Here is a 14404-nt window from a genome sequence, read left to right as displayed (position 1 = left end):
AAGTCTAAGTCTAAGAAACTTAAATATAACTAACAAAAAACTTAAATGAAGCTAAAAGGGAATTAAAGATGACAACATTTTCTTCTTTTTTCATGCTTTTTTGTACTAAATACACTCTTTTTATATTGTCTATCGTATTTTAACTCTAATGGCATCTTGCTTTAACTCTTTATACTCTATATAAGCTACTGGAACCAGAATTTCCCTGAGGGAGTAATCCCAAGGGATAAATAAATCTCTAAGTCTCAAAGTCTAAATAATGACTAGAAAATACAGAATGACTAAGAAGAAACTAGAGAATAGGGAAAGGGACTCTAGATGAGGTAAGGTAACTATGATGCCATGGGAAAACATAACCTAAAGATAACTGTAAACAATGAACGACAAAATAAAACTAGAGCAAAGACTAAAGAAGAAGAGAACAGAACCAAAAGGTGCGAGGAGGGCCCTGAACGTAGTGTGTCAGTGTCATTATAAATCAGTGCATTGGCTTCATTTCAGTGTAACTCTTAAAAGCTTCAACATTACCGGCATTTGTGCTCAAAAGCGCTTAATGAAATCCTTTAGGAGGGAGCCCAGATTTCATCAAAGGGCAGGTCCACTCATTTCTTATGAGTGTAGTGACCTGAATTCTAGCATAGTGGAGACAAAATTGAATGTATGTATTTTTTTTATTTTATTTAATTGTGTAAAGATTGTCCTGTAATAAATCGTTCCAGCCTGCAAGGACCTTTTTCCATCATCATCATTTTACTGTTATTTCTGTTGGTCCACATATGTTTCCATGCACACAAAGGCTCTATACCAAGGCCTCCTTTATAGCAACAATAATAGCTGACATTTTTGAGAGTTAATTGATATCCCATTTCTAGAAATACGTAAAAAAACGCAAAAACCAGCAGTTTAGTTTCCGATTTAGGAAATCGCTTTGCACATGGTAAATATTAACATTTGCATGAATTTGTGCAGTTTGGTCCTTAGAATATGATCTGCATATTGATTAAGGCAACCACACACATAAAAGAACAGTTTTTACATGCCATCTGATAAATTTAAAACATAAATTACTTTGCACCTTCTCTGAAGATCCGCTTTGCACATACAAAGATGTTTACAACTGTTTAAGACACAAAAACCTTGCAAAGATCAGGCGCTGAGAGTAGTGCGGCGCACTATTTAGAAATTGTTATTATGATTATGTGAGGTGGGCTTCAACGCCAGTCTGACTCTGTCTAACAGACTGCATATGTTATTGGGGTATCTACCTTAGCAATAATATGAATACAATAGTGCTTGGATGATAATATAGCATGCAATATTTCTTTTGAGCTCCCTGTTTTGTTAAAATCTCCATCTGAATTAAAATTAGATTTGCGTTTTCGCGTTCAAAACCCTAATGTCTTCTATTGGCCATTGGAGGTTAATCATCTTCTGTCGGTAGTGTCTGATGGATGAGTTATAAGAATGCTAAAATAACACAATTGAATCAATTCATTTTTCATTTTATTTGATTTTTAAGGCTTATTAGGACGCCATATTGTAATTCTCCCTCCATATGGACTAACTAAGACCTCAGATGCAACCAAAATAACTGATTTTTGCCAAAAGGTAAGAGGCAATATAATCCAATAAACAAATGTTCCGACACAGGAACATAAGCAGATTGTAGAAAATGACTTAAATAATGAAGAAGAAGGAATAATTTGGTGCATTGCTGGCACCAAACATACTGGAGAAGATTGCTCCTTTTCCGTAGGAGAAAATAAAGAGCGATCAGCAACCCTCTCAGCCACGTTTGCTTATGTGTACGAGAAGCCTGAGTGGGTGTGTATCTGTACAGGATTTCACCATATGCTGTGGACTGAGAGAATAATAGCCCTCTTTACGCTCCATTATCCTGATAACAAATGGCAGTGTGAGCGGGCTAATAGATGAGCAGCTAAATTTGACCACGCTGTTTACTCCTTCTGAGCAAAACCAATGCGAGCTTTAGAATATGCTTATCAAGTTACATATTAATCACCTCGGGGCTGAATTCGAGATCATTCAGTTTCTCTTGAACTCTGACCACGTGTAGAAACAGATCTATTAAGATGCATGGGGCGAGTGAGAGTTTCAAGAGAGAAGCTCCCTTTTGTTCTGAGGGAATTCATGAAAAAAAAAGAAAGAAAAGCTCTCGGTGTGTGTAAAGACTGTGAATTTAGAGTCCGACGGAGCCAAGACCACCCCGGCATTCAACGAGCCGGGCTAAAGAGCGCAGGATGGAGTGAAAAGAGCAGGAGAGACAGAGGGAGCTTAACATTCGTGTCTCCAGGTCACTAAAGTGGCCAGCTTTAGCAGGAGAGATAACAGGATTACTGCAATCATGGCCAAAGTTTTCTATGACTTCAACCCCCTTTCATTTCCTTCCCCACCCCCCACCCCCTGTCCTACTGGCACAAACCGGAGCTGGAGCTGTGATGGACTTGGGCCGGGCTCCACTGGGAAACAAGAGACACTCGTACAGCTAATCTCCTCAGCCTGGTGCTGACAGAAAGAGGTTAGTGGCTGCACCAAACTCTCTCTTGCAATGAATAAAAAAAAAAAAATCACACAGCTGTCAGGAAAGCTAAATAACTCAAGCTAAACAAATCAAAAGTATAACCAAAGCCCTATCATTTAAAAGCCGGACTTGCACAAAACTGCAGAGTTCTGTGATAGGAAGGTCAAGCTCTTGGATGTGGTCTTCTCTTGTTCTGGCTTTGTGTATAATAAACTGATTAACTTAACCAGCTCTGATGGGGATTACAAGCTGCGTTTGATCAGTTAATTAGTCAAGCTACATGCTGTCTGAAACATAGAGGCTGTAATACCCTTATAAATTCACACCCAACCCTCTACTAATAGCAACACTGTGCCCTCATGTCCAAAAATGTGCCTTCACAAGGCCGATCCATTTCCAGAGTAGCTCTTTTCAGGCAAATGTATTTGTTTATAGAGAGTAGGCAGGCTATGTGGGCTCCATAAATCTGTGTATTTGTCAGCAGGATGTGACAGGCTTTTCCTCTCTGACTGAGAGTCTATCAGTCTGAGCTCCAGTGGCCGTGCCCGCTACAGTCAACTCTGATTAATAACTACAAATAGAAGGAACTTGTCTGCCCAGAAATAAATGGGGACTGTATTTGCTTGGGAAAAGATGCACATTTCTGCCTGATAAATCACAGGGGAGGATGAAAGAGAACAGCAGCACGCACAGGAGTACAGAAATATAATGTACAAACAATTTCTCAGCTTGGCTCAGTGATAAAGCTCACTGCCTTGTTTAACTTGATGCAACCAATTACTTGGATATGCTCATCTGCTTTTATATTTATATACCTATATCTATGTATATTTCGTGAGACTTTTCCCCCCCAGAACATTTCTGATGGGAGGATCAAAAAAACTGTTTGTATTACACTCTCACATGCTTCCTTTCCTGACTCTGACACATGAAAGCTAAAGGTTTATGCTCAGATGTAGTTGGCAGCTCTAGAGGTAGCAAAGCAAAGCCATAGTGGGAGCACATAAACTGTTTACAAGCCTGTTAAAATGAAAATCAGAATTATCTCCTGAGGTCGTACAATGGACGGAAGGATCTTTCAGCTACTATTTAACAAACCCGGCGTCCAGTTAAACACTCATTTATATTCATTTTAACAGCATTGCAGGGATACTGAGAAGTAAAATCTTGAGCTCAAACATTTCAGAAATCTTAGTTAGACTCAGAGTCAAATGCTAAAACATGTTTAAAGCTTTTGTTCCTCTATCTAGATAGAGTTGCAGCACACAGCAGTTAAAAGGAAAATTGAAGATTTATTTATAGGAGTCAGTGTAGAAGTCCCAGTTTTAGTAAACAACTGTAAGACTGTCAAGGCAATTATTAAGACAGAGAAACACTAATAACGCAAGAAACCTCAGCTTGCTTAGTTTGAAAACAAAGAAAGGAAATGCACAGCAAGAGTTATGAGGACAGAGGCTTGCTCTGCAGCAGCCTTTGGAGTCCAATCTAACTGGAAAATAAAGGCAAATAGGGACGGCCTTAAAATACAAGATCATGTCCTTTCAAAAGCTTTGCTCAAAGAATTTTCCAGCAAACACCATCATCAAATCACATCATTTCACTAAAGCACCACTGCGTAACTTTTGACCCAAGTATTTGATTCATTTGGAATATATTCAAGGGATTTTCAGGTCTAATTTAGCACTTGGTGTGTATCAGTGCTGCTTTTCTAAAGAAAATACCTATGTAAATGTAAATCGCTTTAATTTCAGACAATGGGGAAATTCACTCTCTGCATTTTACCCATCCCCTTGGGGAGCAGTAGGCTGCCATTGTGTGGCACCCGGGGAGCAGTGTGGGGTTAATGGTTTTTGCTCAGGGGCCCAGAGTGCTAACCTGACTCCGCCAGATGGATTTGCTCCGCATATCCATCTGGGAACCTTCCGTTGAAGTAATTTTTCGAAGGGGCGAAAATACTGGTTAGCTGATTGGCCTATGTTGGTGATAGACGGGCCAAATAAACCAATCAGATCAACGAAGTATATGACGTAACAGAGCGACGACGAAGAGGAGCCAATTGATAGATCAAACTCTTACCGAAACCAGTCGGGAGAAGAGCAAAAACATCTTTTCCTCTGAGAAAAGCCTCCAGAGCAGTGTTTTGCTCTCCTTTCAGTGAAGAAATACTCTGTAATTCCGATAAAACTTGCTCGATAGCCACGCTAACGCTAGTTTCATCGGCTGAAGCCGCCATGTTCTTTAGACTGAACTGTCGCGCTTCTCGTTGCGTCACACCTCAACCCGCCTCAAAGCCAACGCTGATTGGACGTTCGTTTGGTGAACGGCTCCAAATTTTCTTCAACGGAGAGTCTCCAGACTGATTAGCGAGTGAAACCTTGAAAGCTCGCGAGATCAGGATGGTCTCACTAGGCTACCAGAGTGCAGGCTGCAGGGATCAAACTGGGTACTTGCAACCTTCTCAGAGCACAACTGCACTGCTCTAACCAATAGGCCAACACTTAACTTGAGAGGGTCGGATCCATTGGAAATGACTCAATGGATCTGCAAACTGAAGTTCTTAAGACTCTTATCTACAACCACTAAGACGATCGCTTCTCATTAGGTCTAAGAATTGAAAGGTATAGTGGAGGACGTTCGTGAATTTTTGAAAAGACCTTCCCTCTCTACTCTTTTAAAGAAATTACACCCACAATCCTGTACTAGCTCCCGAGAGGGAACGTCTATTAGATGCCTGCAGGAGCCCATTTCTCCTGGTGCATGCTCTGTTTAAAAGTTGCTGTTTGCATCGCTCATACAAGCTTACTTTCCAAGAGATGATTTGCAGTTTCTCCACTGTCAGACTCACCAGCACTAAGTGAAAATAGGGACAAGCATGTAGGACGGCGTCACGTAAACGTATCACCAGAATGATTGACAGTTAGGAGGACCACTTATTTTGATGATCCATCCGGAAAAAGAACAGCCTCCACTATACCTTTAACTACCTGCAATTTCGTTTTTTTTTATAGCTACAGAAAAAAAAGCCAAGGTCATTTTTTTATTTTTTTTATTTGTATTGATCTATTAGGCAGCAGAAAATTATTTAAAATAATGATAATGATGTATGTAAAAAACACAACAAACAAAATAAAGAAAAAAAAAACTACACCATTGCACAACAACATTAGTCCATTTAGTGGCAGTAATAAGGAATAAAGTTGCCATCAGGTATTCCTGCCTTTCACCTTTTCTCACTAGCATCTCTGACAGTGTGAAGCAAACAACTCTAAACTAAAATAGACTAAACAGGAACCATTGTGTATCATCTGAATCATTCATTCAATCAATTATATCTTGCTTTTTTTCTTTTACTCTTCTTGAATTTGAAACATGCAAGGACCTTTTCTGCTGATACAGCAAGCCTGGACCACCAGGACAGGTGATCCAACAGGTGAGCTGGCTGCAATCACATTGAAAATGTCTGATTGTAGTTAAGAGGCATCTTGACAAAAATTTTTTTTTCTTAGGATGATTTGGAATATAGATTTAATGATAGTTAAAATGTGCATATTCTAAGATGACACAAAGGAAAACAAAACAACCAAATCAAAAAGCTAAGTATGGAATCCTGAAATTAAATAAAATAGAGTAATAATAAAACAATGGATCCTGAGCAAATTGATTAGAGCTGAACCAGATGTGACAATTTATCTAAAAGCAAAGTTCTGTAAAATCTCAACTGTGTCGGCATGTAAGGATAGAAAAAATCCTAAAGATTCTTCCAAAAGCAGACCTGCATCTTGAACGTTTGTGAGAATAAAGCCACAAGACTCTGAAAATACAAAAAGTAGTTTTATCAGAAGCTTAGGATCATACCTTAAAGTCCAAACAGACTTCTTGTTGGTGGAACGTGGGAGGTTTATAAATCTTTCTACATCTTTTGGAATTTTGTTTTAAAGCATAAAAACACTCGACTTCCAAAACAAAGACATGTGGGAGGATGGGAATAACGTTAAGTTATCGAAAAACCAAAAGAGTGTGTTTTTTGTTTTGTTTTTTCGTTGTTCAAAAATTGACTTTTTTCTTTGAATATAAAAAAAGAAAAAACATTTTTTTTATCCTTTATACTCAAGTCTGTGTGTGAAATTCAGAGTATTTCAGGTAAATGTTCGCTTCCTGAAGAGACACCTTTGTTTGCACCTTTCCAGTTAATTAGACGTTGCTGATAGCTGCCTCTGTGTTGGGTTGAAGGCTCGGTTCCCTGCAGGTGCTTTCTGTCAGTTGCAACATGGCAAAACATCAGTGATGCTCTCCCACCGGTCTAGCTGGGAACAACCCGAGTGCACAGTGAGGGCGCAACCAAATGCCGGCCATGTCGCCTCTGCTGCTGTGCCAGCCTTGGCTGGGTCCATCAAGTGTGGGAGACACATTAAATATTAACTTAATTGGTCCCCGCAGAGCCCTGCTAACATATGGCAAGCATCAGACGGAAATGTCACAATTTCCCCAGAGCTCCCGTACACTTAGGATCAAAGACAATACCACTGCTTCTAATCTGCTGTAATAGCGAGATAAGAGTAAGGCAGGCTTAAGTGTTGCATGCGTGTGCGCGTGTGTCTGTCATGCTCCCTGATGGAGGCTTGTCAGAGCAGACTGACAGGGAGAAGCTCAGCTTCCAGAACAGTTTTTTTCATCTCCTTTCAGAAGTACAGAAATGCTTATTTCTAGGAAACTTCCTTAAAAAAAAGTGCAGAAGCTCTGTCAGAAATTGCACCTGAAGTTAAGGTGTACTATAGATTAGTACATGCAGGTAGTCCACTGTGCCACCTACTGCAGCCTGCTACCCTAAACTCTAATAGCAGCCAGAGTGAGCGACTAATCATAAAAGGTGCATTTTAAAGATAGTGATTAGTGATTAGGCCTAGCCTCTCCAGGGAAGTTTAATCTCCACTCAAAGTAGTGAATGTACTCGCCAAATGAGCTGCTGCCTTTGTAATAGCACCAAGAGCAGCGTGGTGTCCAGATTACTAAACAGTGAGGGCCATGTTTTAAATCACTCACTAAAAACTACAAAGCCCCGGAGATGCCGTGGCTTACCACAGAACCAGGTTGTGTTAGAGACGGGGAGCTAATGCACTCAAGGGCGTCGAGGGAGACGCAGAATACGGGGAGCGCGGGTGCTGCAGTCAACAAGCTCAGATGTCCTTTTCCTGGCTAAAAGAGGCAGAATGAGAGCTAACTAGAGGAAAGGGTGGTGAGAAAGAGAGGTTTTCTGCTCTCTGAAAGCCTTCCTGCAGCCAATGCAAAATACAAGGTCACTGCAGCAGTACTGCTGGATCAAAGTGCCAGTATGTTAACTGAGGATCTGATTGCCAGTGAGTGTATGCCTTCATATCTATCAATATATAGATGTTTTTTGTTTGTTTTCTTTTTGTTTTAAATTGAACACATTTAAAATTTTGCATGAGAATAACTTGAAGGGCTGCAAATTAATTTCAAAGGTACATGACGACAAGTAAAGAATATGTAAACTGAAACACAAAAATATGCTGTTTTCTTTTTTTCCTCCAGCCTTACATGACTAAACTTAAGAAGTGTTTAATTAATGGGAAGACCTTTAGGATATACTGAAGATTTCAATCATTTATTTCATTTAGAGGTGCTGGAGAAACAACCCAAAACAAGCAGGAGGTGGGCTGCTGGACGGGACAGTGTCATGATCTCTGCGCTGATGGTTTGGTTTTTTCCTTTGCTTCTTGCTCAGCTGTCCAATTGGTTCTGCGGCTGATTATCGCCGATCATTTCCACCTGGTTCCTCTACTATTCATGTTGTGTGTTTGCCTCCCATCAGCGCCAGGTTGTTTGAGTGTTTTGGAGAGGAACTCTGGGGGACAACTGCGGTCAAACCTCCCTCCTGGATTCTGCTGTGTTCTTTGCAAACGGACTGAACTTTGAATCAGGTCAGTGACTTAGCTCCAAGTCGAATTCAGCTCCACATCCGATCACTGACCTGTATTCTCCCATCTCTGCAGAGATCCGTCCCGCAGCAGACGAGCAGTCCCGCGCTCCTGTTAGTTTATATTAAACGTTTTGAACTTTCCCACTGCCTGTCTTGCCTTTAATTCTGGGTCCAACATTCTGAGATCATTACACAGCCCTGGTTTCGTGTGTTTAAAAGGAACTTTACGTGGTAGATCAGCACACACACAAAAAAAACATGTTTTTCAAAAGATTTTACAAATCAGTAATTAAAATCGTATCTATTATTCCACCTTTAAGATATGAAATAAAAAAGTGCCCCAAAAGAGTCAACAATGCATAAAAAAAACAAGAGAAACTGATAGTAAAAAGAATCTTTTTAACTGTCTTTTAAAAAGATTCCACCTAGTTGCAGAGTCTGGGGACCTTCGAACAGAACCCTCTCCTTTTGTGTTTATCTTAGGATGGGGCCCCATCAGCAGCACCGGGGGACCTACAGTACGGGTGGAGAAACTAATGATACAGCCTGGTACCTGTCCATGAAGAACCCTCAAAATCAGTAAAAAAATTCTTCAATTGCACTCTGAAATAAAATAGAAGCCAACTTAGATTGGAGAGATTTGTGAAAAGGAAAACCTGAACTGTTACCTCCACCCCCCCTTTACTATGACCCCCTTAAATAAAACAACTGATACAACAAACTTCCTTCTAAGTCATCTCAATTAAATAAATTCTTAGCATAAATCCAGCTGTTCTGTGAGGGGTTTAGAGGTCTGATTGAGGACATTTATGAATAAACAGCATCTTAAAGGACAAGCTGCACAACAGAGTGGTCAGGGATAAAGTTGTGGAGAATTGTACAGGGCATAAAACATTATTTCAAACTCAAAACATGCTAATTACCACTGCCTAGTTCATCATTTAAATCTACCAGGACCGAGGCCATATCTTTAAAAGCCTGAGTAGGTAAGGAGAGCTCTATTCAGAAGCAGTCAAGAGGTTCATGGTTATTCTGGAGGAGGTGCAGGGATCTACAGCACAGGCTGGAAAATCTGCAAACACCACACCGCAAATTTGAAAAATAAGAAAAGTATTCGTAAACTAGGTGTATTTCCCTTGATTTGAGCAGGCAATTAAACAATTTGCCAATGGAATAAGATCATTTACGTTTAAAGTTAAGAAAAGAACAATCCATTATACTATTTCTGCAGCAAAATATCTACTATTCTTGTTTTAAGGACAAAAATACTGATTCCTTTAGCAAATCAGCCTCTTTATTAACCTCAATTAAAGCAAAATGCACTCATTTGGATTTTTAAAATTTATTTTTAGATCAGTTTTTGCAGTGCACAAATGATAGCTTGTTTGCTCCAAGTCATGTAGGGAACATACCAATGTGTAAGTTCTTTTATTAGGTTTTAGTGAAATTAACTTCTGGCTTACATGGCACAAAACAACTCAACATAAGCACTACATGCCCTTTGTGAAACTCGGTGGTGCAAGAATAATGCTGTGGGACAGGGAGGCTGCTCAGATTTACTCAAAACATGCATGTATCTATATACAGGCCAAACATGGAAGAGACTGACCCAGACCACAGAGCCTTAGCTACTATAGAGACGTTAGCATAAAAGATACACATCAAAATCAAATATTAAGGCTGCAGAGTTTATAGGAAATATATGTCAAAGCAATATCAGTATGTGCAATATTCGTATCGCAAAGAACTGTTTCAAGTATTACGATTACTAAATAAGATCTTTCAAGTTCAATTATCCTGATATTTACATGCTAATATGTACTATATAGCTAGTTGGATGGAGCCTTACAGCATAAGCTATGTTGGACGACAGTGGGGTCGGGTGTAGGAGTTTGCCCGGCAACCGGAGGGTTGTCGATTAAAGCCTTGGCTCCTTCTTTCAGTGCTGTTGTGTCCTTGGGCAAGACACTTCACATGCATTGCCTACTGATGGTGGTACCGGTGTATGGCAGCCTTGCTTCTGTCAGTGAGCCCCAGTGCAGCTGTGGCTATAATGTAGTGTGCCACCATCAGTGTGTGAATGACTGAATGTAGTGTAAAGTGCTTTGTTCAAGTCCTCTGACTTGAAAAAGCGCTATATAAGTACAGAGCATTTACCATATGTTTAAACTGCATATAAATTATTTGACCCCAAATGCAATTAAGTAAAGTACAAATTAGATAGAGAAGAAGAAACTGGCACATAATACTGCAATATTTACCATGACAACCACCATCAGGAGTTGCTCTAATATAGAGCAGCTCTCCTGAATTTGACTGTTTTTTCGAAGACTTGTGTAAAACCTCCTTAATCTGAATGTACAAAGATAGTAGAGACAAACCCTGAGAGATTTTCAGCTCTTGTTGTGGAAAAAGGTGGTTCTAAAACTAATAAATCAGACGGGCTAAAGTCAAACGCATCCCCCACCTTTCTCTTTTTCATTTGCTAAAAACCTTAAAAAGCATGTATCCTCTTTTCCTGTCGGTTTATCCCATATAATCCCTTAAAATACATTGAACTTTTAGGTTATAAGCTTACAAAATTGGTATCTATACTTTCACATGGTGCTGTGTTACAGCAGAGGCGTTTGCAGCTTTCAGTTTATCATCAATTTCTGGCTTTCGGCGCTAATTTCAGCGTGAACTCTGAGTAACTTCCACTGTTTATGTCCTGCAGCCATCCACAGACCGCGATGGTGTGCCCTACCTTTGTGCGAGCGGGTCAGCCATTACAGCCAGCCCAAGTGGATTCTAGTGGAAGAGCCACTTGTGGCTGTGGGTGGTGACAGTGGAGGAGAGAGGAGCAGCTTTTGAGAGCGACTGAGAGGTATGTAGAGAGACTAAAGGGAGCACTGGGGGTTGGTGGGAAAAGATTGGGACAGACTCTCCTTTTAATTTACTAATTAACCATGCAAATGAAATCTTAACAGGCTACTCAGAGGCAGTCCTCGAGGGAGGGAGCAAAGGCATTAGCGCTTGATTATACTCTGTCCATGTGGAGAGGGAAAAAGTGCAGTAAAATATGTCAGTGCACAAAGTGCAGAGGAACTTATTGGCTTGCAGCAACTGGGCAGAGTAAAGGGCATCACTGAAAGAAACAAATAAACTCATCTAACACCACATGTTCTTATCTTAATCTACCATTAGGGAAATTCATTCAGGCAAAATGTGCTAAAAGTCTTAAACTAAACTCCCTTTTTCTGCAGAAACATAATCACACATCAAAACACTCAGGTTGGTACATTAACTGACCTTAAAGACGTCTTGAGTGTCGTCCATGCAGTACACCCTGATGTTGTACTCCAGCGTGGAGCAGTAGGCGTCGGAGAAAAGGACCAGCCTCAGGCGTTTGGCTGCGCCCATGTGCAGTGACTCTCCCACCAGGGCGAAGGTGCCCAGCTGCTCGGTGAACAGGCGGCACGTCTCGGCCTCGAGCTGGCAGTAATAAGGCTCTGACACCAACTCCTCCCCCATCAGCAGGACGTCCTGGAGGACAGAAGAAAGGAACACAAGATGTGGACGGAAGGTCAAGCACCCAATTTATGTAGGAGGGAAGGGTAATGTGTTCGGCTCATTGCCTGATGTATGTGTAGGAGTGTGTTTGCAGAGGGCTTGTTAGTAAAGTGGCGCAGCAGCAAGGACCCAAACTACATTGTTCCTGTGGTGTGACATCTAAGCCGAAGGTCTTCAGGGTAATGTTACATAAAGTTCTAGGCAGCAGTTCGGATCAGAGGAAAAGCATATACTTTGTTCTTGCTTTAGATTGCCTTTTTTCACCACAGGGACACTTACTACACGGAAAAATAAAGCCACATTCTTCTCATACAAAAGCACACGTCCTATAGAATACCATCGGTTTGCTTAATAATGCATGATAAAGATCCTCCATTGACATGAAAGGAGACCCGAATGGATTCCTGGCAAGGACAGATAGTGGAGGAATAAAGTAATGTGGAGTTGCAGTGATTAATGGATTATTGGTGTTTTTTTGAATTTTCTTCCATGTTTTTCTTTCGAGATTCGATGAGAAAGCTGAAAACAACTCGCCAATTTATCTGTACTGATGTCTGTAAAAGTGTTAAAAACAACCTGCAAGCATCACAAGAATTAATTGGTTCTTTAATTTACCACATGGTGGGGAACAACAACAGAAAAAAAAAAAACACAGAGAAGAGGCGACACCTTGCATTTCCTGGCTTTGTTATGATAAAGTTCTGAATATTAACGAGGAAGAGAGAGAGAGGGAAAATATCCAGTTTCAACTGCAGCACTTGATAGCTTTTTATGAGATGATTCCTAGACTCTCTTGGCTAATTTGATTGAGACAAACTGGGCCCAAGGTGACAACATTTTCTCTAAAATCACATCATGCCAGTTGACTGACTCTTCCCATTAGCCAACCGCGCTAAAGAGAGAATTGTGCCTGCCAAATGCGCAGCGAGCCCCTCAAGGATCGATTCACACAGACACCATCTACATCAATAGAATTAGTATCGACACAATTCATTTTCTATGCAACCACAATGGAGTCTCCCTTCTTCATCATCTTAATACTCCTTTAGTGAAACACAAGCTCCGTTTCGCAGCAGAGAGGCTCATTTCTGCATGCTCTCTGTTTTCCACATCTCTCCTTACGCCGTCCATTTTTGTGTTTTTTCCAATAGATCTGTGTTACCTGCTCGTTTGCATCCATCTGTTTCCATTTTTTCTCTCTGCTATCAGTTTCTGTCCCTCTCTCTGCCTCTTTCCACTCTCACTCTCGTCCACCTGACTCTTAGCGGCCACGCAGTCAGGCCGTCGGGCTATATTTGGACCGTCCAATGATTAAAAGTGCTGGTCTAACCTCAGCCTCAGACAGGCCAATCCATCCCACAGACACCCCACCGCTGCCACATAGAGGTTGGGGGAGAGGCTGAATAATTTATGCACAATATCGAACATGAAAGAAGACCTAGTAACACTCCAAAGCCCACCAGCACCCTTTCCAATCTCTCTGGGTTGTTGAGATGGGTATACTGCCTGGAAGTGCGATTTTGTTTGTGAGTCTGTATGCACACCCAAGTTTGTTCTCAACGACAGTATTTTCATCCGCGCTCAAATTTCATGGGCTGAAAAATACAGAGAAATCTGTAAATTGGAAGCAGCAGTCAGAAACGGTCAAGGAGCACTCAGAAGAGCTCTTTGAGGATGAGTAATTTGCTTACAGATTTTCTATTTTTCCCAAACATGTTGCAAAGCAAACCTTTAGCAGGAGTGAACCAGCTGACGGACAGCACAAAGGGATTTAGAAAAGTATTCCCACTATCTTCATCTGCTTTGCATTCTGTTGATTTAGAATAAAAATGGATGTGTTTTATGGTGAGTTAGTGTGTTAGACCAATAAATACGGCTCACAAGTGTAAATCTATAGGAAATAAGCATGGTTATTAAATCTATGCGTTTGTATTCAGCAGAGGTGGGTATTCAGTTCACATGACTTTGACTTGAGTCATTAATTTTCTGACTTTAGACTTGAATTGAAATGATCCTCAGAGAATTGTGACGACTTGGACTTTAACAGCAATGACTTGAAGTTGTTTACTTAAAAAAAAAAGATTTTACCCAAAACCTAAAGACCGAAACAGGGGTTACACTTTATAATAATCATACAATGGTAAACACACCATTTATTAATGATTAACAGATGGTTTATTAATGTTTGATTAATGTCATTCCTACTTGTGGTCATCAAGCTCTATAATGCATCCCTCAAGTGATTCAGCCCCCCCACCCCCCCTGTAATTGACATTTATGCTCTATTTTTGGACGCCACGTATCACTTTACTTGGATTTATCGCTTTACTTGGATTTTTACTTTACTTGGATTTAGTTTTTACATATGCATA

At 40.5% G+C, this 14404-nt stretch overlaps 1 protein-coding gene and 1 long non-coding RNA gene across 7 annotated transcripts in view; one reads left to right on the top strand and one right to left on the bottom strand.

The window, feature by feature from the left end:
- unc5a (unc-5 netrin receptor A) overlaps positions 1–14404 on the bottom strand; it is a 246368-nt gene that overhangs the window by 12400 nt on the left and 219564 nt on the right. For all 6 annotated transcript variants that reach the window (XM_015377456.1, XM_015377447.1, XM_015377463.1 and 3 more), the window contains one exon: positions 11772–12005. In XM_015377456.1, coding sequence (XP_015232942.1) covers positions 11772–12005 — 234 coding nt within the window. The remainder of the gene's footprint in view (positions 1–11771; positions 12006–14404) is intronic.
- Positions 1960–11856, top strand: LOC107086508. The gene is made up of 3 exons (XR_001481314.1): positions 1960–2539; positions 11197–11346; positions 11726–11856. It is a non-coding gene; the product is annotated as an uncharacterized LOC107086508 (long non-coding RNA).

This window comes from Cyprinodon variegatus, unplaced genomic scaffold, assembly GCF_000732505.1.
Source record: "Cyprinodon variegatus isolate N-32 unplaced genomic scaffold, C_variegatus-1.0 Scaffold8, whole genome shotgun sequence".
Taxonomy (NCBI): domain Eukaryota; kingdom Metazoa; phylum Chordata; class Actinopteri; order Cyprinodontiformes; family Cyprinodontidae; genus Cyprinodon; species Cyprinodon variegatus.
The sequence above is the reverse complement of the archived record's forward strand: the minus strand, read 5'-3'. Positions and strand labels throughout refer to the sequence as shown.